Raw genomic sequence first — 25,217 nt, forward strand, 5'->3', positions numbered from 1 at the left:
TGGAAATTATGCTAATTTAAGTAAGAATGTGAATATTTCAGTGGGCTACCTGTGGTTTTGACCCAAGGTCAAACCTATTAAAATGCAAATCTAACAAAGAGAAAAGTGTGTGGAAAAATATAGAAGGCCTAGCAGAGAGGGCTTCCCTCCACTGCCTGCTCTCTCAGCTCACTCTGTAACGCCTGGTTGAGTACTACATTATTATTCGAATTTCTCGTTCTCGGTGTGCCTATTATAGTTTGATCTGAGCCCTTTGTGATGCAGTGTGTTGCAGTGGGAAAAAAAAGAATTTGCTGATAGTAAATCTTGTCTTGCTTCTATTCTCTGTTGCTTGTTTGTTTGCATTAACTGGAAATAGTCAAATTTGTATTAGTCCATTCGGTTACATGTGCACAAGACCCCATGTTGCTAATTTCCTTTTCCAATGCATATTGACAAATGAAGCATCAGTTGAAGTAAAAAAAGGAAATGTGCTACTGTATGGGATGGTTTTGTGTAATAAATATGTCCTCTACAGGCTCCATCTATGAACCTCTAAAGCTGTCCAATCTCCAGGGGGAGGATGAGCCCCTATGGGAAAAGCTGGACCGTTACTACAATGCAGGTAAGTTCATTCACTCCCTTTGGAATGGTCAGTGACCCTGAAATTTAGTTGACCACTTTTAACTCAATAAATATCTTCTTTGCCTAAAATATCCATCAATTTAGACTACTTTGACTTAGCCGATCGTTGCCTTCTTTTTCATTAAACACTTGCACCGTTTTAGAATTGTAGCCTCCCTTTGGTTGTGGTTTGGCAATGGCAGTGGAGGAACTGAACAAAGCCATTCAGTCCACGTTGGCCTTGTTTCCAAATATTGAGCAATTATTCAGAGCAAGAGGAAGGCTTAAGACATTTTATTGTTGACAAAGAAGTCCTACGCCAAAGCGGGTTGTTTACAGTGCACGCAATTTCCTGTAAGCTTCATCAAACAAGTGCTTTGCATACATCACGTCTAATTGTTAGCTCTTGGGTAAAATCAGATCCAGTCTTTTAAAAGTTCGACAGAGTCCACGCCTCCAGCAAGCAATCATTTCTCAATTGCAGAGGGACGCGATGCTTTGGACAAATCAAAGTGCAGAACAAGGGATTGGTTTTTACCAGGCTACCTTTCCCATAAAGTTATCAAGTTTCAGGTCTTTTCTACTGGCATCCCAATATAATGTTGTCATTTCACATTATTGCATCATGGATTCTTCTTGACTAAGACGGGACCTTATAACCCACCTGAGATCATTGGGAACCAAATGTTCCTTCCTGCTGATGTCTTTCTGTCTTGGCTTTCTATGAACTCTTCTTGAATCCTGTAGACCAGAAAACTGCCTAAACATTTGCCTCCAGAGAGATGTTTAGGATTGGTTAGCCAGGTGCACTAATTAGCAGGACAGGTTTAATTCTTTATCTTCCTGAATGATGTGCAACCAGTAGGATAGACCTTTACACTGTGTGGGAGCTAATGCTACCAAACTCTAGTAAAGCAAGAAAAGAGGGCAAAAAACAATGCAAGAGATTGATAATAGAAGGGGAAAACAGGACTTTGGACCTTGGACAAACAGTGGTCTGTACCTGCTTATCCTTGTAAGGCTGTTGGGGTGAGGGTGAGGCTGTTGTCTGGTTCCGGATGCCATTTGGCAAGAGAGGTATAGCCTGTATACATCTCCAGCCCATCACAAGGCAATGTTGATATTTTTTTAGTTGAGTATATAACTCAAGGAGGATCCGAATTTTTATCTCTTCCATTTTTCTTTGATCTGATTTGTAAAACAAGAGTCCCCAATGTGGAACTCAACACGTCAAATCTCTGCCTCAAGGCTAAAATCTATCTTATCCTCCTTTATTTGAAAAACGTGGCAGCGTGAATTACTTGAATTTGTTGACAGCAATCCACAAGAAATCTACCCTGTTGTTAATAAGGGCTCCTGCTTTTTTTTTCACTTTAAAGCTGGAAATCATCTGATAGTTCTTCCAACTTGTTTTATAAGTCCTTGAAGAATCACAAGTGTAGAGTTACTGATGTGTTTTGCGATATGAGCCTTTCAAGGGAAAACATTTTCTTTGTTGCTGTGCATTGTGTAACCCAAGGAAACAATTCCACTAGGAAGTTAGTCCTGGATATGTTTTTAATAACATAACTATAAAGTTCTTGTTCTTTTATTGTATTTGCAGTATGGGACTCTTCTTTTAATTATCTGTCAATTTAGCTAACGTGGTATTGTTTGAAAATACAGCCAGCGGGATAAAATTGAGCCACTGGGGGTTTTTACATTCAGGTCATTGGGATATTTCAGAACTGGTTAATTGACACATTGGCCCTCTGAAGTGGAGCTAGTGAAGAATACAGAGTATTAGTTAAAGCAGGGGTGTCCAAAGTCGGTCCTGTGTGTTTTAGTTCTCTCCCTGGTTTAACGCACCTGGATCAGATGATGGCTCATTAGAGGCTTTAGAAGAACACTGACATGCTGAGAAGGTTGTTACTACCACCAGGGAGAGAACTAAAACATGCAAGATGCCGGCCCTCCAGGACCCACGTTGGGCACCGCTGAGTTAAAGTCTTTGCAAGACGCCGTATGTCCTCCTCTGGTTTTGAGCTTTTTTATTTCTTCGCCTAAGGATTTCCAATGCGGTGCTGTATCTGCAGTGTGTCACTTTTCTGTCATATGAAATATAATTTTCAAAGGATGATGCATTCCAAAAAACTCACATTGTAAGTAAATTAAACAGTTTTGTATGTCAGTGGAATCAGAAGTGGGTGTAATCTTCTGCCTATAATTGTACATTTTTTCAAGATATCAACCTGATCAAACTGATAACTTGACATGGCGTAATCCAGACGTAGAAGCCTTCCATTTTGTTTTGTAGTTCTGGCCAATTTGTCTCCATTAAACAGGAAGTTGATTTAGCTCCCACAGACATATTTCTCTCAACTTTTTGATGCCACGTGAACAGATCCTATCTAAATGAGTCTGAATGCCATTTTTAAGACACAGAAACACCTCAACCGACATAGATTCTGAGCACTCACGAGTCACACAAAGCAATAATGATTAAAAAATAAATACCACCACATGCCATTATATGGTCTGGATATAAAATGACCCAGACCATAAGAACCTTTCACAGATGCAAGCGCATCTGTGAAAGGTTCTTTTATAAACCCCCTAAAAGTTATGAAGAACTCGAGAAGGACACAAACTTGATGATGGATAGCTGGCAGAGCCCCGGTGCTGGAGATAATTCTAGGATATGTAATCAGTGAAGGAGGCTGCAGCACCACTGCAGGAGAGATAAATACACATTAGCACTGATTGCTGAATTACCAGCAGCTGAGAGTGCAGCACTGTAGAACAGCAGTACCTCGCCACACTCACACACACACTCGGTGCTACACGGCTACACATATTGTCCTTGATTCTTTGTGCTCACTCAAATTTTTCTTTTGGATGTAAACAAATTTATTTTGCAGTATAAAGGGAAGAAGATCAACACATAAGTACATTTAGATTAAAATATTGTGATCACAAGTCTTTGTTTGGTGGGGATTTGAATAATAGAAAGTAATAATGCTTTCAAATTGGGTGATACATTTGAGTTGTTTAATTAAATTCAGAAGTACTTTATTAAACTCAATGGGAGATTAAATGTAACTCATTTTCTACAATTTTCTTTAAGGAGTTGTTGAATGTGGTGATTGTTGTGGACAGGCTGGATCTCCTGTAGCAGTTTGCTTTACAGTGGTTCTGAAGAAGCCTCTGACTGAAGACACTAGCTTTTCTATAGTGTGCAAAAGTTTGCAAATTAATGTAAAAAAAAAAACACCACATCGCAATTGCAGTTTATCCATTAAATAAGAAACACAATTAAGATCACTTGATTAAATTTAACTCAATAAGTCATTAAAAAACATACCATGATCCTTACAACTACTTCTTGTCATCTTCTTTTTGGACACCCCTGCTGTATAGCATCAGCGTTTATCCAAAATAATCTTGTTTTACAGCATAGATATAGATTTATTTTTTTCCAATCAGAGAAAAATGACTGTCATCTGATTTTTCCAGTGGAAGTCATCAGAGGAGACATGCATGAAACAAAACCAGTGTCGTCTTCTCTTTGGTAGAGCAGCTGACAAACTGTTGAAACGTTGGAAGTGTAGCGGCACGACTGAAATGACCAGACGTTGCCTCAGACGCATTGAAGTGTCTGTAGCTCAGCAAAAACTGTACTGGTGACAGCACAATGGTTGTCAGCAACAGCTGATGGTGGGATGCAAGCAGTTCCTACTATTAATTAAAGTTTTGACGTAGTTTAAAAAAAACAAAAACGCACTCATGTCTTAACAAAATTCTGCTTTTTAATTTTACTGTTTACAAATTAGTTTAACAAGTCTAGAAGTGTGATAACAGAGTGCAATGTGTCCCTACAAAACTGAACGTTTTGACTGCGTAGATAACAGCTGTCAGATCTGCATGTTGTGGACATTTTGCAGCCCTTTTGTTTTCTACTTGTTTTGCCTCGAGACGTCAGACTCCATTCTCCCTGCTTTTTATTTCTGAGCAAAATCAATGCAGAGAGCAGCAGAGGGAACGGGCCAAGCTCAGCACTTCATGCTCGCTGCTAGAGCTCCATTTAGTATTCAGTGTTGGATCATGTTAACCTTGGGTTCATGTGGTTATTAGTTTCTGGTATTACAAAACCTGTTGTCCCTTCATGGCCAGCGCTGGTGTTACTACTGTGGCCATAAACTGGGCTTTTCATAGTTGTCAGCATTGAATGGGGGGAAACGTTTGACGTACAGCCTGACGGTGAAGCCTTGACTCGTTCTCTGATGGAGGTTTAGCTGGCTTTGTGCGTTGATGTTGGTATTCTCAATCTGTTTGTGTGCAACGTGAATAATTTATCACAACGTAGATTCAAATCTGGTGAGCTAAAGCTGCATCATCAGCTTGTACGTCTATATGAAACTAGAATACCTGAAGGAGGAGAGGTATTTGTGTTCCTTTTACCTTTACGGATTGAAAAATAGGCAGAAAATACACTTGGATTTTACTCTGAGAAAATGAGACTTCTCTACAGATGTTATAAATTTATAGAGTCGTCAACCAGAAGTTAAAAGTTTTCCATGTTCAGCTCTGATCTGTGAAATCATCACTTTTTACTTGTTCTTAAATACATAGAAACTAAAAAAAAACTCCTATCACTTTCAGTCAATAAACCAATCAATCTGATAGGATGGGCATTTATTGTATCATTTGTTTTTGCAAAAATTATCTCATAATAGTAGTGATAGTAATTTTGATTTGTCTTTGACTGCCAGGACTGTTACTTGTACCATTTTATTTATTTATTTTTTCATTCTTTGTGAGCATAAATACATATCAATAGGTTCAGAAGTAGCAGTTCAATTTTAAAAATCACATTACTTCCCTGAACAAGCCTGCTTCACAATATTGAATAGTATTGTAATTACAATAAATGCTGCAAAAGACTGTGGCAACATCGTCCACATTATCCAGACAATCTGTACAGTTTTTCTTTTTTAGTTTATTAAAAATCTTAAAGGTTAGGAACTCATGTGGTGATACATAAGTAGAGATGATCTTTTAAAACTAAAACCATATCTATCAAATAATCTGCACCTATTTTTCTTTTCCCTTTTCGGATGTGCATTAGCCCCTAGAATAATCAGTCAAAATTAGAGCCAGTAAATTATATGGCTGTATTTGTAATCTCACCCATCAAGGTGTGTGAAAAGCACTAAAAAGCAGAGACAGGAAAATACTGCTTCTCCACTTGATTTTAAGTTACTCTAAGTACTGAATCGCCTGAATTGTATTCATTGCTCTTTGCTAAGTGCATCAGTTACCACTATTTTTCAAAGAGTTAATTTAAAGAAGAGCTCTGCCTGCGCCCTGTAGATGCAGTACAGTGACAAGCTAATGGGGAGCTTTCATTAGTTTCTCAAGGAAGCACTAATTTCTCCTGGTGCAGCTCAACCAGTCTTGCTTGGAAATCTTTAGACCGCACATTTGAAGAGTTTGAAGCGACACAACTTAGAAATCAACGCTATTTTTCTACCTTCATTTGTTTAACCCTTGGCAACTTTCCGTCGGATATTATCCTTTTACAGGGCTGAGAACCTCAAATAAATTGTTAGTCAAGTGAAAACAAGAAATGAATCCTGGAGGAAAATTGGAGCAGGACCCTGGAGATTGTAGAGAGCGCTTGTGGAGAAGCTGAGAGATGGCTGAGATTATTACGAACCCAGATGAGCAGAGGGCATGAAGGGGGGGTGCAAGCAATAATTTTAGCTCTGACAAATCAGGTAGAAAGATCAGAAGAGAGCAGTCATGAGGAAAATCAAGTATCTGGTACTGTCTGAGAGCAAAAGTGACAGAATAAAGTGACAAATGTGAGAATAGCATTTCTTTGAATGCTGAATGTGTAATGTGATGTATGAGAGTGTTAAATTGTAAATACAGCTAAATTGACTGTATGATGGAGACTAAAAAATAAAGACATCATCTTTTTTGTTATTGAACATGAGTGCAACAGAGTTTTTGTTGTGCTTTAGCTGTCAGTTAAATACAATCCGTACCCCAAATACACACATACATTAATATAAACTACTTTATAACACATCTAGCTCTGGGTATAGTGGTATAGGAGGAAATTATACTGTAGGAGAGCTCTCTGTAACCCAAATATGACAAGTATGAGCTAATATTACATAACCTATGAAGATGATTCACTGGCCCCAGTCCTGACTCAGCAGAACACTGTGAATTTCACATCACCGATTCCAGTTTACACAACTATTCAAAACGGGAGCGCATCAAAAACAAGACGCATGCCGTTCCCTGTACAAAGTACTCATGTTATACCCTTTTTGTTGCTTTTACAAATCAATCATCATCAACATGATTTCGCTTCTTTCCCCACAAAAGATGATGTTGCGCAAGAAAAAACGGGAATGCAATTGCAGCATCTACCAAATAATGACTTGAAGTGGGTGAATATTTATTCAATCACTTATTCTAGGTGTTATATTTTTTAAAATGTCTAATTCTGTCAAAACTTTGACAAAGTTTTTTTTTTTCTTTAAAGACCAGTTTTTGGACTTTTTGCTTGATTTGTTGTTCTTAATCATGAAATCTTTGATATGTAAAATGAATAAAGAGGGCAAATCTTCCAAGGAAGTGAATCCTTTTAATTGGAACTGCACTTAAAAGATGCAACACTGGGGCGTGCTCAGGTGGCGTGAAGGCCCCCGCCTGGAGGCCCCAGTCCTCGGCTTGGCCGTGATTCGATTCGGACCCGACAACATTTGCCGCATGTCTTCCCCCCTCTCCTTCCCCTTTCCTGTCAGCCTACTCTGATAAAAGGGACACTAGAGCCCACAAAAAGGACGCCCTGGTGGGGGAAAAAAAAAAAAAAAAAGATGCGACACAAAAGTCCTCTTCATTTCCAGTGCTTTTCAGTCTGCTAGCAAACAATGGCGAGACAGAAAAGCTTATTCAACCTCATTCCTAGACCTACTGTAAGACATGAGTGACCTCCAGCTCACGTCTTTCTGGATCACGGTACAGTTTAAACTTGGCAGAATCAAAGTTTGCCCTGTGTGAACCGCGTCCGGATTGTTAATGTGTCCTGAGAAGAAAACGTCTCTTCAGGGCTGGATGGACCAATTTTACCCATGAACACTCTTGTTGCAGATATGACACAGCCCATTGGTCAGCTCTGATGGAGGCATCGTGTTTGTGTGTGTGTGGGTGTATATTTCTTCCTCAGTATATGCGTTCAGTAAGGTCAGTCAGCACAAGGCTTGCGTGTTTTCATTAGCTCGCATTCATTTAGAAAATGTGGGAAGACAATGCAGGGAGCTGAGTGAGCAACAAGTGTAGCTTTCGGTTAGAACCAATTTGTTGCTATCAGTGAGCGCAGCACTGCCTAGAGCAGCGGTTTTGTTGAAACCTCATAGATTCTTAAAAAAAAAAAAAAAGCCTCTGCCAGATTGTGGAACGGCACCTTAAACAGCGAGCTTGTTTAATTGTTGTGCTGGGTGGCGGCTGGGAGCCGTCGTCCAATCCAATCCCAGCAGGGAACAAAGCCAACATTGTTATCGCCGGCGCACAGGCCCTTTCGCCAATATACCTGCTTTCGCTCAGTTTCTGCGAGAAAAAGAGGTGGAGAGGGTTGAGGCTGGATGACAATGACAAATCAAACCAGTTAGATTTTCTCCATACTTTTTTTTTTTTCGTGAGCTGTGCCGTGTTCCCTTCAGCTCAGTGGAAAGCAGCGGTATTAAACTGCTGCTGTTATGATTAAGCACTTTATTTCTCTTATCAAGAAGAGAATAGCAAGGGAAGCTTTACCTCCATCTCTTACGGTTCATCATTCATTTTTCCCCCTCCCTTTGCAACTTCTCTGGTTTCTCATTTATGTGCCAATATGGCTCCTCTCGACTGACTCACTCTGCTCCCCGATAACGCTGGTGGCAGAAGGTAGGCTGCTGTAGCTGAGGGGCTCACACTGATTAGAAAATGAGAATAAAAAGTTTTTCTTTTTTCTTTATTGGTTTCATTTGTGTGATATTTAAATAGAGGTGTAGAAGCTACAGGCTCGCAGTTTTCACCACATTTTACACACTTTCGGTCACGTCCAGCCTTTGTCCTGGGTTTATTTTCAAAAAAACGTGGAGCCTTGTCTCTGGTATTTTTTAAAATAAAGAGTTTGTCTTAAAAAACGGCGACGGCTACTTGTGCAGCCCATTTGATTAAAAAAAATGATGACGAATACTAATATGTCAGACATTAAACTTTGAATACTTTTTAATTTAACAACATTCATTGCTGCATGTTGCAATGGATGTTAACTTACTTAAAGCTGGGTTATGTCACTTTTTTACATATTTATTATGTCACCATGTTGTGAGAGTATTAGATAATATGCGAAAAGATCAATTTCCTCTACCTCTTCCCGGAGCTACTGTCGCTTTCTAGTAAATGCACCGCTCCTGGGGAAAAACAACCAATCAGGAGGAGGGGCTCAGAGCTGTCAATCGACATCATGTAGAGAAACAGCTTACCATTACAGGACAGCCATTTAGCCACCATCAATGGTAGCCATGCTAACTAGCATTAGCATGTTAAAAAGGACTTTTCTCATAAAACCTGATTACTCCAGCTATCTAATGCTATGTGAGTTTAGTACATCTCATCCTACAACACTGTTAACCATCTCACCTCAACTGCTTGCATGGATCACAGGGGCCTTATGGTTCGGAGGGACAGTGTGTCTCCATAAAACAACAGGGCGCTGACTTAGAACCCTGGTGTAGAGAAAACAGCACAAGCTCCCCATGCCCTCTTTCACCTTCTGTTAAAGAGATATAAAAAGTCACTTTGTGGGACACTTCTTGGCCTTAGTAGTGGCAAAAGACACACTGGAGTTGTACATGTTTTCATTAATGCTGCAATGTGTGGGCTGTAGGGAAATCTGGTCACACAAATACAAAATAGACTTTAAGTCCCAATACAGGAATGACTGTATTGCCATAGTGCATGTGGTTAATTTGTCCCTTAATTACTCTATTAAGCAAACCATCAGTCTGACTGGGAGAAGGTCCTGGAATACAGAATTTAAATCTAAACCAAAAAAGAAACAAAAATCTAATGTAAAGTATACGTTCTGCGTATAAAAATAATCATTTGTGCAAATGAACAATGTTTTACTTTCTTATTTTATGAATAAATAAAATAAATGGGAAAAATAGTTTTGCCCTTTTGTTTTAATGTACATTTTAGATAAAGTTTGAAAAGTTATGTTCTCAATACCACAACAAATTTCTGTCATTTCTTTCCTGTGAGTTGCCAGATAAAGTTGCCTAAAAGACAGGATTTTCTTTTTCTGCTGCTCTTTTTTTCTTACTGTAACTATTCTCCCCTCCCCTACCTGTTGCTGTACACTGCCAGCTAGCAGAAAGACAGCTAATGAAGGTTTTATTTTGTTCTGCTTTTTGACAAAGCGTTGACAAAAACCCACCAATTTCCAAGCAATTGAAAATACTCTACCAGCCTCAACATTAATATAAATGATGATCACAGCAGGCTGCGTTTCTATTTTGCTCTCATGATATCTCTGTAAAGGTATCACGTTGCTTCTTCTTCTTCTTTTTTGTTGTTGTGTTTTTTTTCTCGTTATCCTTTCTTCAGCCTGGCGGAGCAGTGAAATGGCCCATTGTGAAAGAGCAGCCTGTGTGTGCCTGAGACATTAGCTGCTGATTTAGTGGGACATTAGCTTGATGGATGGCGGCGCAGAAAACTTCCAACAACAGATGATTTGCATGCCGAGAAACTTGTAGCCCGAGACCAAACAACATTCAGCCCCTCCATTGTTTATGCTCATTATTGTACTTTTTAAACCAGAATATACTGCTAAATCTCTCCAAAGCATTGCAGAAACAAATCGCCTCTCGCCTTACATGAAAAATTAAGATTTTTTTTTTTTTTTTTTAAGAAAACTCTAAGAACTGGGTGCAATCTTTGGCGAAGCGCTTTATCTAGAGTAACACCATAAAGCCTAAAATAATTTACTCTGTGCAGATATATTGATTATGTGTTCTCGCTAATAGCTCGCTCATAGTGGCAGCATGTAGAGTAACTCTGTAAAGTCAGTTCTGATTTATTCTTTTTCTGAACGTCTGTTCACCATTTTTAGGTTGAGACGTTTCACATTTGGACAATTATTTGCTCTTGTTTTAGAAGCTATGCACCTGGCAGAATTTTTGCTCTACTTTTATTTTATTTTTTTTGTACTTTTGACCACTTAACATGATGTGTAACCATGGCAACAGGGTATTGTGGGTTTTTTTTAACCTTGTGCAGCTGATTAGAATCTGAAAAGCTCAAATGATACTCTATGATCTCCTACTTCAATGTCTTCTTGCTTTCCAAACATACAGATAGAAATTCAAAGAAGCAAAAGCAAAAGAGGTGGATTAGCACTGCCTGCTAACAATGTGTGTCAGCCAGGACATGTTTCTGTTAAATTCAGTTGTTAGCATATCATGAGAGTAATGATGCTCTCATACAGTGACAGTGTCTTCAATCAGAGGCCTCTCTGGTTTTGTTGTAAGACTGACTGCTACTGGAGAGCCTTCCTGCCCACAGCATCTCCATCTACAACGACTCTTTGGAGACATTTTGATGGTATGAGCTGCAGCAATGTTTTATCAAATGAAAAAAAAAATTGAATTAAACCTAATTTTACAAATAAATAAAAAGAGCATTACAGACTTCATTTAGTTGAGCTAGCGTTCGCCAGCCGGTTGCAGCACAAGATCTGTATGTTTGCGTGTTCCAGGTACTTCATTAGTACTTTACCAGGAGGTGGACGTTTTGAGAGGTTTATTATTAATCTATCTAATTCATCCCATTAATCACTTTATCTCTGCCAACGTGACAGCCACCCCCACTTCACCACTTCACCCACAGTCCGTCATTTCCATCTAGTACACACTACTTCCACTGTTTATTCTCACACACTCATACAGCCTTTCGGCCTCCACCGGACGTGCTCACACACACTCACACACACTCACACACATCTTCATCATAAAGTCTGTCCTCCTCTATCTCTTTCGCTGTCACTCTTGATTCTTTGTTCTTTTGCTCTCTTTCGTCCTGAATCAAAGTGCGATCCACAGTGGATGGGCCTTTCATTATCAGTGGAATAATGTTGGGAGGAAAATGGAGCCGTCTCTCTGAACACATTAGTTATCATTGAGAAGATTTCTGCCTGGCGCGTCTCTGTGTGATACTTTAGAGGACTGTGATGTGTTTATGCTTTAAACCTCTGTCCTGTCCTCAGTCAACGTTTGGTTTTATTAAAAATAAATCTTACTCTGTCTTCTTCTGTGGCTTGATTTTCCTAATAAAGCCCCGGCTGAATGTTTTTAGACCCATTTTTTTTTCTTCCCAAAGAAATGACTCTGGTCATTATCTGCTGTGGCGCTTTCCTCTCTCAGGTCTCACTAGAACGATTTGTTGATGCTGGGATTTTTACCAGCTTAAGGTGGAACTGTGGGGATTAAAATGAATAGCAACAGGCTGTTGAGCTCAGATCCAGCGTACATATTGCTGCCTTGCACATTGAAAGCTTTTATTTACATTTTGTCACATTAAAACCATAGCAATACATTTATTTTATTAAGGATACAAAATTTCACCATGTCCTGGGAAGCTGAATACAAATTCATGCATCACTTTCGAGATTTTATTCCTGACAATGTAGATGTTCAGTTTGTTGCCTTGCAGCAAGAAACTCTTAATTATGAAGAGGAAAGGTTGTGCCATCCTATTATTAGCTGTTAGCAATAAACACAATCAGGTGTTGCATCGATTTTGCTCATCCTCCTATGATAAATATTATCAATTTAGCTGCTTGGAGGAAATTTGAGCATGAAAATCATATTTATGGTCATGTCAGAGCATCTTAATCAGATCTAAGTCTGAATTTTGGCTCAGTCACTCCGAGTCTTTTATTTAGATTTTTTTTTTTTTATTGTCTTTGCCAGTGAAAACTGCATTTTCTACTGCATTCAATCAATAATTTACTGGGAGTTTTAGCGTTAGGTTTGACTTTTTTGTTGTTCGTAATAAGTTGGTTTTATTGGCTTTTAAATTTATGAATGAAAAAAAAAATTGTATGAACACAGGTTATCTTTGCCAAACAAAATATCAAATTTGCCTACAGAAATATTCAGTAAGGGGTGCAAAATTGCTTTCTCAGAAAATTGCAGCCATCTAGCAAATAGATTCCTGATCACTGTAAAAAGAGGCATGGGATCACTTAAACCTGCAGCCACTTTTCGAGCGTTTAACGGGTACACCAAAAACGAAATGAGGCAGAAAGCAGACATAATCACGTCGGGGATGTTATTGTTTTCGAAATGGATTAACCCCGTTGCCAGAAATGGTCAATTTTGTAAATCTAAACGAGTTTGCTTAGATTTAACACCTGCTAAACTTAGACATAATTACAGGGTTTGCCATCTGCCTGCAGTACCTGATACTTGTTCACCATCTGTTTAGTCACTACTATGCATCAAGATACAATCAGACACAAGAGATATTTACCGGAGGGCAAGGCAGATTTATATTTGTATTTACAGTTGGCAGGTTTATACTTCAGATGCTTTTAGGAAGATTCATTGTTAAATCAATGCGGATGATGTGAGAATAGCATTTTCTTTCTACATTAGTAATCTAAACCGCAACGGTTTTTCAGGTTAAGGTCAACATATGAGGGGCTGAAAAGGAGGAAGTTTCCTTGGCTCGTTTCTTCATTTCCTGCCTGATGCAGAAGAAGAGAATGAGAAACAAAGTTATTGAGGCAAAAACAGTGGTTGTGTAACGACTGCTTTGTTTCGTGCTCTCAGCGTGGAGCCAGCAAACCGGCACAGACTGAACATCTGAAAAGCTCCAACATGAAACAAGAAGAGTACGCATGTCCTGAAGGGAACGATTAAATGCTAAATCCAACTTTTAGCAATTTGGTTCAAGTTGCTTCTGTTGTGAAAGTCGCAAGAACTGAAAGAAGCTGGAGTTTGAATGGAGAGTTAGCGTTGACCTTCTGTAGTCAAAAAAAGAAAACAAAAATTGCCACATTTATTTATTCTCATTGTAACTTAATGGCGTTTAATGCAGTGTATTCAATTAGATTCGTAAGAAGATGAAAGCTGCTGATATTCTGCTCAAGTAGCCTGTTCATCTTTTACATTCAAATAGTACAGAAAGAAATTAATACTAGTTTACCAAAACCAGATTAAACAGTTCTTAGAATAAAGGACCAAAAGGGCATCTCTCTTTTCAAATCTCTATTTTCGTGACGTTTTTCAGTCCAAAAGAAACAAAACAGGAATGAAATATGTTAAAACAGTTTCATCCTGAATAGCCTGCTGACATTTTGTCTGCAGGCTCTAGACTGCTAGGCTGCGTTTACACAGTCTAGTTCGACATGTTGTGTCCAAGTATTTCTAGTTTATCACAGCCCTTTTGCTAATCTTCTTATTTCTTTGTTCTGCATGCTGTTGTGCAAAATGTGAGGGTCATAGACATTGATATTTTTATTTAAATTGTGATATTGACTCCCTCAGAAACTAAAAGGGCTTTAGAATTTAATCTGCATCACAGGACGTTCTTTTTTTTTTCCTATCAAACCAGAGAACTGTGTAGAATGAAATGAAATATTTACAGATTTTATCTTTTGGATTAAGACCTTCAATCTGTCCCATATCTCTGTTATTTCTCCTTGTACGTATGCATACATTGTTTTTTGCTTCACCGTTTTTTATGCTTTCTTTCCCATTCGAAATCAACCCTAACTTCACATTAAGCTGGTTGATCTTCAGTTTTCAGAACCAGAATCATTAGGATTATTGACATTGTACCAAGTGGACTGTCCTGAAAGTTAGATTCAGTGTAGCCCACCCAAAGAACAACAGCAAGAAAATGACAAACAAACAACAGAAGACATGAGTAAACGGGAGCTTGAGGCTGCAGCCGTCATTGGAGTTTTACTAAGAACCATTTTGCTCCTCTCTTTCTCTCTTCTGTCTTTATCCAGTAAAAACCACCATCCTGAACTACCAGAGCCCCACTACTGGGCTCTTCCCCGTGAAGACGTTCTCCGACATAAAGGAGGCAAAGGTCCGGGACTCCCTGTACTGCGCTGCTTGTGCCTGGGCCCTGGGTATGGCCTACCGGTTAGTAAAGCTCTCTGACACGGGTTACGTTTCATCCTTTGAATCTTGATTTAAATGATTTTATGATTTGAAAAGCCTCCTGTTTTTGTCACTGTTCATGGCTGATGATATATTTGAAATCTTGTGCTTATTTTGGGGGCTGTTTTCATGACTAATTTAGCTAATTAATGAGGTGCTTCGTAATTATGGTAATACTGCATGATTACTTGGCAGAGAGCTGGACTGCGTGTAATTGTGGAATATCTGTCACCACACACACACACACACACACACTCAGGTGATTGTGTGTCTCAGTTTCCTGGCTCTGCTGTTCTTTTTTGGAGCAAAGCCTCTCTTGACTGCAATAGTTTATGGTTTTATTTTGTGTTTAATTGAACTAAAACCTTCATAAAATACTGAAACTGAGTGTAATCTCCTCAACGTGTCGGTCCCTGGATAACAACTCGAAGAAAAACATATAGTGCTTTGCAAAAATAATCAGACCCTTTGAACTTTAAACACTAAACATGTTCGACACTTTAGCTTATTGAGATTTCATGTTATTCAAAAATGCTTTATTGATCCCAAAGGGAAATTATACGCTGTTGTAACTCGTATATTAATTCAAAATTCTCCCGAGTTCTTGTTGATAAAGATGGCTGTAGGCAGGAAGAAATCTCTGCCACCGCCTTCATTTTTTAACTTCACTATCAGATTGACGTCAGGCCACACCAAAATGTTCATAAAACCTCCGAGTCATGTTGGAAAAACTCAAAGATTACTTTGAGGCTAAATCTGCCAGGAGTATGAATAATTTAGGATTTAGCTGTGAGTCCAGCTGTTCTCTTGAGGTCCTGAAGGTTTGTTAGAAAATATTACAGAACAAACAGCAAAAAATAAAATACAAAAAGACATAAAGAAATTTGTGGCGCAGCTTAAAATCCATATAAAACAAAACTTGAAATTTATGTTTGAGGCATAAAATGATTCAGGGCTGCTTACAAAACACAATATGTAAAAAGGAAAAGGAGAAATAAACAGCTAATATGTCCTCAGATTTTAAAACACCAGTGCTACATCAGCATCTCACCCAAGTGCTAGATAATCCTCTCTGTCAGGTTCCCTTATTTGATTAATTTCTCACTGATTAGGGTCTTGAGAAAAGGGCATTTCCCTGAAGTGTTAATGAAACAAACGACTGAAAACTATGAAGAAAGGAAGATATGATGATGGTGGGACTAAAATGGTTTTTAAGTTGAAGAGCAGGCTGGAAAACGGGAGAGATGTCAGGGAGGGGTAAGGTCAGCAGAAAGAGTGTGTGAGGAGATAAGAGGCGTAGCCAGGAAAAACAAGGGATGGGAAGGAAAAGCGAGCGAGGAAATTAGATTGTGGGGGAAGACGGAGTGAAAGAGTGTGGTAAAAATAGAGAGTACTCCAGTGATGTGACCAGCGGCACATCCCAGTCATCAGTCATGGCTGCCTCCTATTAGAATTGTCACTGGGATTTAATTAAGATGATTCTCATCTGACAGGCTTGGCTTGTGCCATTACTTACTTCAGAGTCAGCTGCCGCATGCGTGTCTGAGCGAGTGTGAGACACTCAGGGATCTGATGAGTGGCTGGAATTACTACAACCCCTCCTCTAAGTGCACATGATTTCAGCTCTTCTTTTGACCTTTATGCTAATGTGTTATATATGTACTGCTGGGATAGCTGTTCTAGTTATGTTACCATCGAAAATCTCTCCTAATTTTCTACGTAATCATAAAATGACAGGTGGTGAGTAAAGGTTCATTGTATTTGTCCAAACAGGACGGACAGTCGTCTCTACTTTACATATTCCCTCTCAAGCCTGTTGCAATAAGCAATTAATTGATTAATTGTATAATAAATCGACAATTTCCATTTACATGGTCGTTTTTCCTCATGTCTGTATCTTTTACTACCAAAGTCTGGATGACAAAAGTCTTCAGTTTGGAGCTTCAGAAGTCAAGTCTCAACTTGACTGCTTTGTTTACAGAGACTTCAGTTTCCATTTTTGTTTATTTATTTGAAGTGAGCTTAATTTCTAGTGTGTAATGTTTGTTAGAAAAGAAAGCTTTTTATCTTTGAGAACGTGTCCTTGCATTGTTGTGCCAGTACTGTTTAATGACTTGAAAAAGGTCTCAGAACAACAATATTATCGTTTATCGCAATAATGTCTGACAATTTATTGTGACAGGCCTGTTCCCTTTTTTCCAGTAGCATGAAAACGTTTTTAAATACTCAATAGATGAGCAGATATCTTACAGAGATATCTGTTTATTCCATCACTAAATACTGATCTAGAATGATGCTACTCGTGCTGACGTTATGTTGGAGTAGCTCTGTTATGCTTGTTCTTAGTAGATTTTTGTTTTTGGATATAACACTGTTTTGTTTTATTGTTGTGTGTGGTTTTTTTTTTTTTTTTGGACAATCATTTTTGGGTTTTGGAGGCTGTGCAGCTGGAATAATATTTTTAGTGTTACTACTTTTACTTTTAGTTATTTGCTAGGATGTGTTTTGGCAGTCAGGAGTTTGTTTCGATACAACCGGGAGCAGCAGCTTAGCATCTCAAAAGTTAAAATAATACCTGAACTTTGACCTCAAATCCCAGGTGTTACATCGGCCTGCGTTTTTTTTTTTTGTTTGTTTTTTTTTTCCATCAGTATGCACACATGGTCCTGGCCTGTAGCCACGGCGCTCTGCTCCCCCACAGAGAGACTACGGCAATCTGCCAAGTTTAGTTGTGAAAAGCAGTTGGTGAGAGGCAATAGTGAATTTTTATTTTTTATTTTTATTTTTTTATAAAGCGCATTGAACTAGCTGTGTTAACACAGAGAATCCGGCGCTGAACTGTAACCAATCAAGAGCTTATTAGATGAGCGGCAAGTCAGGTGAAACACGTGGGGATGATGAAGAGAAACGAAACACAAAAACAACAAAATGCAAGAATAAACAAAGAAATGAATACAAAGGAATAAAATATATGGTAAGACCTTTTGAGCAATAATTAGTACAGGGAGATGAGCAGGATAAAGCAACACCTAAACTCGGGTAAGAACACAGTAGAACATGAAAGGGAAAAAGCTAAAAGGAAAAAAGACTTTAAGGATTTCTTTCCCAGACGACAAAAGCTAAGATAATATTGCTACAGTGCCATTTTTGTTGGCACTGTAGTTGTTTTGTTCAGACCATGCCTAGACAAAAAATAATGTTTTTGTACTGTAATAGTAGAAAGCTGATTGAAATCCTAAGTGTGGAAGAAACAAATAGCTTTTTATGTCTTTAAGGGTTTTTACATTTCTATCTGTTTTTTCGATGTTATTTTTCATGTTAATATCAACGCCACGAGGCTACACGTTAAAAAGTGTCTCCATTACACTTTAAATTTTACTAATGTGAATTTGATTGAGAACTGTCTTTGTTCTTTAGTAGTTTTCTTGGACAGAAATGATAAACTATAATCCAATTGACGGATCGGCAGCTAATTTTTAGTCATTTTTCAGCTTCACATTTGAATTGGTGAAAGTGCTGTGTGGCCTTATGGCCCTATGACCAGCAAAATCATGATGGGGAAATGTACATCTGGTCAGAGGAGGTCAGATTCAAACACTGGCCAGTCATCTGTAACATCCAAGTGCCTAAAATATCACCTGGATGCAAAATGTCTCATTTATTCATAGGAATGACAACACCTTTATAATTACACAAACAACTGTCCTTCCCTTTCTGAAATGGGGGATTTGTTTTCAATCTACTAACAAATGTGAGCATGCTGTAAACTGAGGTATGAATAAAGTAAAGCATTTTATTAACAGAAATTGCACACTCATGTTTCCGAAACAATGCATTGTCAAACAAAAACAACTGTAATGATGATGAGAGATGGCCGACTCTCTTCATCGTCTGAACCTCGGACGATGAAGACAGTGTAGGTGGTGTTCTTGTAAAATGATCTCAGAACAACGATATTATCGTTTATCACAATAACTTCTTTGACAATTTATTGTGACAAGCCGTGGCCCTCTTCTTCTATAGCCTGAAAAGTTTTTAAATACTCAAGAGATGAGCAGAAATCTTCCCAAGAGTGTCTTCTATCTATTGCTTTGCTGTCAGTAGAATGTGGTCCGATGCTATAATTAACAATTTGACTCCTGAGGTTCTACTGATAAATGCTACTTAAGCCTCTCTTAGGTCTGTTTTGAGAGTGTATCATCATTCCTGTTCTGTTGGAGGGACCAGCAGTTCTGTCGTTTCATTCAGCGTTGTTAAAGTTCTTTGCTCTTCCCTCACTGTGCAGGCGCATCGACGATGATCTGGGCCGCACGCATGAGTTGGAGCATTCTGCCATCAAGTGCATGAGAGGGATCCTCTACTGCTACATGAGGCAGGCGGATAAGGTGAGTTTGTTCCAGCGACTGCTCTTAAACTGCATGTTTTCCTCAGGATAGCCTGCAGTCACGCACAGTTTCCCATCAGAAGTGCGTTTCCACGCAGAGCGCCTCTTTAAAGCAGCTGAGGCATTTGGTTCCCTTTGTTCATATTCCTGCAAGTGACAACAGGAAGAGGATGGATGCTTCAGCCCTCAGGGCTTAATAACCCACTATCCTTTAATTGCCTCGGACTTTTGCTCCGAACGGGAAAATTTCATGCCACGTCTGCAGTAAACCTAATGAGCGCGCTTTGCCTTATGCAGACAAAGTAGGGAATGCATAAGGTTTCTGGCTGGATGTTGTTGTTGGTCTTCATGAGCAGCATCTTTTCAGAGTGTGTGTTCTCTTGTTGCGTACGAGCGTGTCTGCGTGTTCTCTGAGAAAGCCGCTCTGCTTCATCTCGTCTCGACCTTCGCGACCTAATTCAGAGAAGAGCTTTCCTGTGTCTTAATTACAAAGCTGCGTTTACACAGTTAATTACACAAAGCGGCGTTCGTCATGGCCCCGTGTCCAGCACTTAAAAACTACATGGAGGTTTTATTGAAGATGTGACGCAGGCCGATGTCTGCATGAAGGACCGTCTTTAGGACGCTTCATGTCTTTTTCTTTACAATCACATGAAACATTACATTTTAGTATTGTTCACAAGGAATAACTGTTGCACACTTAGATTACCAAAATGAAATGGATAAACTGGGTAGACTGATATTAGTCTTTATTAAATCAATCCGATAAGTATAACTGAGTAATCAGTGGGGTAATTTTTTTCAAAATGTCAAAGTAGGTTTGTAAAATATTTACATATTATTGGTAAATATCTGCTACCATAATACACTAGACATATCCCTACATTACAACCATGCACACACACTCACACCTAATTGCAAATCTGGCAAACCAAGTTACCCAACAGTCATGATTTTAGAGTATGGTAACCCAGGGAGAACATGCAGACTCCATGCAGAAAGACCCCAGACCCAGGATTCGATTCCTGAGAACTTCTGGCTGCTAGGCAACAGGACTACAAGCTGTGCTACTGCACCTTTAAATCCCATTAACATCACTTGTTTCAGATCATTCCCATTACAGTGGGGTATTAGAAAGAATCCCTGGGGGCTGCACTCAGCTTTTCATTGTGCTTTGTAGCAATTACAACAAACTTTTCAAGAGTGGAGCCAGTTGACATTTTGGCTTTATTGAAGTGAGATTCAGGTGGTCCACTAAAGAAAGAAAAAAAGCATTTTTTTATGGAAATATGTGCGGCAGAACTCATTGGACTCTCTATGCACACTTATGTTTATATCCGTATTACTGTGGGATGGCAAGAAGTGGAGCAGTTCCAGGAAAAGTAGGACAGAGGGTCTCGACTATGACCCAACTGTGTAGCAACACGAAAGCAGAAAAGGGTGGGAAACGGTAAAGCGCCAAACAAAAGATGGGGTGTCTGCAAAAGAAAAGATAAAGATACAAAGAGCAAAAGGATGATGAATGACAACAGTAGAGTGCATGATAAAAAGCTGTAAAGGAAGACTTGAGGAGAGAAAAAATCAAGGAGGAAGGCTTCGAGAGAGAGAGAGGCAGAGAAAGAGAGAGAGGAAAGGAAACAAATGAGGGAAAAATGGGACAAAAGGCCAATTATTTATAACTGCATGACAGGACTGGCAGCACAGCTGTTATTTAGCATGGAGCTGAGTCGATGTAGCAAACAAGCACAAAGGCACCAACAAAACAACGTAGCCAAGAAACCATGGAGGGCTTATTGCAAACCATGTCACAGATTGAGTGACCTGAATGTGACCCTTATCTGCCACAGAGCAGGATGCAGTCCGCCCCACACAGCATCCCTTTACGGTCGTTCCTCATGGGACCAGCATGTTGACTCTGAAATAAAAGATTATGTTCAATATGTGTCACTGGCACAGTTAGAGCCGCTTCTGCTGCAACGCCGGAGGTGATTTAAGACTCAAAGCTCCGGCAACGAACAGTGACAGGTTCCAGGACCGCACTGTGCTTTGCAGAAGTATTCATTTTACATTTGATCACATCAGAATCACTCGCTGTAATGTATTCCAATGAGGTTTCAACACAAAGTACTCAGTTTCCTGAATGGTGTGCATTTGTGTTCAGTCCCCCTGACTCAGCATTTAGTGGAACCACCTTGTGCTGCAGATACAGGGGATGTCTTCTGTTTTATTTGTCTACCAGCTTTGTAAGCCTACAGAGTGACCTTTTACTGCCCAGTCTCTTTTTCTGGTTGTGTCTCCAATCAACCTCCCACAACATGATTCTGCTACCACCATGCGTTGCTTTGGGAACGGTGTGTCCAGGGTGATGTCTGGTGATAGTTTTCTCACATATGTAACCTTTTTGATCCCCCACAGTTACCATGGTTCCTTCAAGGTTTGTAGTTCAGGTTTGCAGTGGTTCCACACTCTTTGCATTTTCAGATGACTGAGCAGAGCTGTGTGACATATTCAAAACCTTTCATTTAGTTTTAGAACCTAAAGCTGCTTTTATTGCTGTTCCTTTGTCTTCATGTTGCTCTTTGTTCTCTAATTACAGGAAAACATGGATTTTCACTGACATTAAATCACAGAAATGTAGACGATGTTTATGGGGGAAAGTGTGTGACCCGTGTCCGGAGGAGTTGGTACTCGACGCGGCAGGCGCTGGTTCAAATCCCGACACAATGATCTTTGCTGCACGTCTTCCTATTCTATCACAACCCACCTTCCTGTCAACTTACAATCAAAAAAAAAAAAAAGAATTAGATTAGATTGCTGTTGATTTTTGTTAGGCGGTTAAAAATTAGGCGAATACAACACCTCTTGATGGATATTGTAAATAAACTATCAATTTATTTCCACTTTACAATATGCACTACTTGTTGTGACATAAAATCCAGCACATTTTGTGGTTGTAATGTGAAGAAATGAGGAAAGGATCGAGAATGCTTTTGGAAAGCACCATATATTTACCTTCTCTATCTTCCTGTGGACAGTTTCTTCCTCACCTTTTCAAAGTTGTTACTGTGTTGAAATCGAAAGCAAACGAAGGAAATCTCTGCCTTTCTCTTCCTCTGCACCATCTTCACCCTCACCTGCCCATCTTATCTCACCCATCTCCGCCTGTGTTCATCTCTCTGTCAGGTGGAGGAGTTTAAAAATGACCCCAGCCCCTCCAAGTGTCTCCACTCCGTCTTCAACGTGGACACCGGCGACGAGGTTTACACCTACGGCGACTATCACCACCTACAGGTGAGTCGGCAAACAGCCAGCTGTAGAAATGAGACGGTTTACCTTATTTTTTCTACAATCTGAATATTCAGATTAATGGCGATATGGGGGCGGGGGAAATTCATTTTCAGATCAGAAGTTAGGATGGGTAAGCCTTGTTAAAGATGAAATGGTGTGAATAAATTAGCAAATAAATGACTATTATCAAGTATTAGTCCTGCAGCCTTTCTCTCTCTCTCTCGCTCTCTTTTTCTCTCTTTCTCTCTCTCTCTCCATGAGAGGTGAATGTGCTTTAAGCTGGGGCTCAGACAGTTTATTCTTCTGTCAATGGTATTGAAAGAGGTCAATTTGGTGCGCTGCGTTTGGATGGCGCCTGTACTTCCAGTGAAGCGAGTCCAATACAAGCGAGAGAGCCAGAAATTGAAAATCAAAATAAGGCTGCAAAGTCACCATGCTGCGACAAAGACACTGAAAAATCAACAAGAGCGTATAGAAGTGGAGGATTTGCTCTTCACATTAAGTCCTTTGCTGTTGGGTTTTTCTTTCACTTTATTATTGATGTTGTCTCGGTGTCACTTCTTCTAGCTAACATAAAAGACACGTCTGGTTTTTTTTTTTTGGTTTTTTTTGGGGGGGTTTTTTGCAGTATGTCACGGTTTTTGGCTGAACTGAATTTGAGAAAAGCGTGCAGCGGAAATGACAGTCGTTTCTCTAATGGTACTTCACTCCCAACCTTTTCTGTCGTCGCTGTAGATCGATGCGGTTTCTCTGTTCCTGCTGTACCTGGTGGAGATGATCTGCTCCGGTCTCCAGATCATTTACAACACCGACGAGGTAAACAAGACACCAGAAAGCACAAAAAAATGTAAAAAACAAAACATAGACATTTTACACTTGTGCCATTTTGGAAGCAATTAGAAGCTGGTCCAAACATTTTATAAGCATGTTGTGAAGTAATTACACATTCAGTAGTAATAAATTTCTTCCTTTAGGTTTGTTTTCCATCCAGTGAACCTCGCTGCTTGATTTACTTAAAAAGACATGTTTACATTTATATATGAATTGTAATGTAATTTGAAAATGTGCTTTCAAATGTTCTTCATTATGAATCTAAAAATATGATTTCATAGATGGACACCTAACAAATCTTTAGAAATCACTGCACAGTAATCTAAACTATTCAAACGTTATATATACACATTGTGAAACAAAACACCAGTCAAGTAAAATGGATAATTATAGATCAAATTATTTCTTCATTTGTAACAGCAGAGTGATGAAACACAACAGATGTTTGAGAACGTTTTCTATTTATTACACATGAAGAGATTGAAACCGACTATCAATTACTGTATCCACTTATCAAGCAAATTAAATAAGGAGAGCTGTCACAAATTAAGACGACTGGGAGTCAAGTATCGTCAGCCATAGAAAAGTAGACAGCTGAAGTAGTTTTAGTTTAAAACTGTAAAGAAAAGGCACTGTGTAGCAAAACTAAGGCATAAAAATGTAAACATCATGACTGTGTTTAGCCAGTTGTGCCAATCAAGTGCTGTTCTGATAGTCTTTTATCTACATTTACATACAAAGAATCACTTCCAACTTTTATCATCTGAGCTACAACTAGTTTTAATTTCCCTCTGGAAATCAAATCTTTCTCAATATTAAAAATAATGTTGTCTATGTCTGTGCAAAATATTGCCTCCCACTGAGATTTTAAAGGGGCAATATTATATAAAAGCGACCTTTGTTGGGCTTTGCTTTATGTCATAATGTTATTAAAACAAATTGTTCACTAATGTGTTTTAATAACATTAGCCGCGTGTTATTAAAACATGTGGCTCCTTCAGACTAGCCAGAGCAATTAGCAAACACCTTTAGGAACTGCACACATGCTAAGCTCATTATATGAGTTGCTTCTCAGTGAAACTTTAACCCTTTGACATTGTCAAAGAGTTAATAGAGGAGCCGTGTTGTGATGACTTCCTGAAGGCGGAGTTTCAGAAAGAGCAGGAGTTTCTAAAGAGACAGAGGCCCAGCTGCAGTTAACATGGTTTCTTGATGGTGCTATTTTACAGCATAATATGCCTGGATAACACATAATACTGCCCCTTTGAAAGTATCTGATAGGAACTGTAGGCCTCCAAATTTGAGCTTATTTGAACTAAGCTCGGAGCAGATGCCATAGATCTGACATAAAAGCAGAATCAGAGGGGCCAATATCTCTATTTCATAGGGTTTTTTTTTGCATTTATAGTCTCTGAAACGCTTAGTTAACTTCACCAGGAAAAAAACATTTAGATGATCTCCGTATGGAAGTCTAAATGTCCTCCTGGGAAATGATCCGTTCACATTTTATTTGAGTGATCTGTGGCTTTATTACCTAAAATCTGTCTCTCCCTGTACATTGATTTATCTGTCCAGCTTGGGTTTTCTTTTTATCTTCAGCTCTTAATAAAACAAAAACAGACTTAGTTGCTTGTTAGGTTTCCACAGCGTATTTTTTTAAATTTTTTTATTTTTTATTGTGTGGCCTCTAGGAGCAACAAAAACATCATTAATTCAGTCAACTTAACACCCGGCTCGTTCACAGCTTTACTTACTGCTACAGAGCAGTGAAATTTGTGCCCCTGGTAGAGAAATCCATTTGTTTACTAAATTGAGCTCATCTGAAAGCAGAAATGTGGTCAAATATTATTCCGCTGAGCAATTAATGCATGCTGCCTGCACTTTGTTTAGAC

The 25,217-nt window shown here is 39.1% G+C and overlaps 1 protein-coding gene across 5 annotated transcripts in view; it reads left to right on the plus strand.

The window, feature by feature from the left end:
• The window catches only part of phkb (phosphorylase kinase, beta), a 107,867-nt gene that overhangs the window by 3,777 nt on the left and 78,873 nt on the right, over positions 1–25,217 (plus strand). For all 5 annotated transcript variants that reach the window (XM_044102698.1, XM_044102705.1, XM_044102688.1 and 2 more), the window contains 5 exons: positions 518–604; positions 14,666–14,804; positions 19,108–19,207; positions 22,390–22,497; positions 23,230–23,310. In XM_044102698.1, the coding sequence (XP_043958633.1) occupies positions 518–604; positions 14,666–14,804; positions 19,108–19,207; positions 22,390–22,497; positions 23,230–23,310 (515 nt within the window). The remainder of the gene's footprint in view (positions 1–517; positions 605–14,665; positions 14,805–19,107; positions 19,208–22,389; positions 22,498–23,229; positions 23,311–25,217) is intronic.

This window comes from Gambusia affinis, linkage group LG02 (genome assembly GCF_019740435.1).
Source record: "Gambusia affinis linkage group LG02, SWU_Gaff_1.0, whole genome shotgun sequence".
In the NCBI taxonomy this organism is placed as follows: domain Eukaryota; kingdom Metazoa; phylum Chordata; class Actinopteri; order Cyprinodontiformes; family Poeciliidae; genus Gambusia; species Gambusia affinis.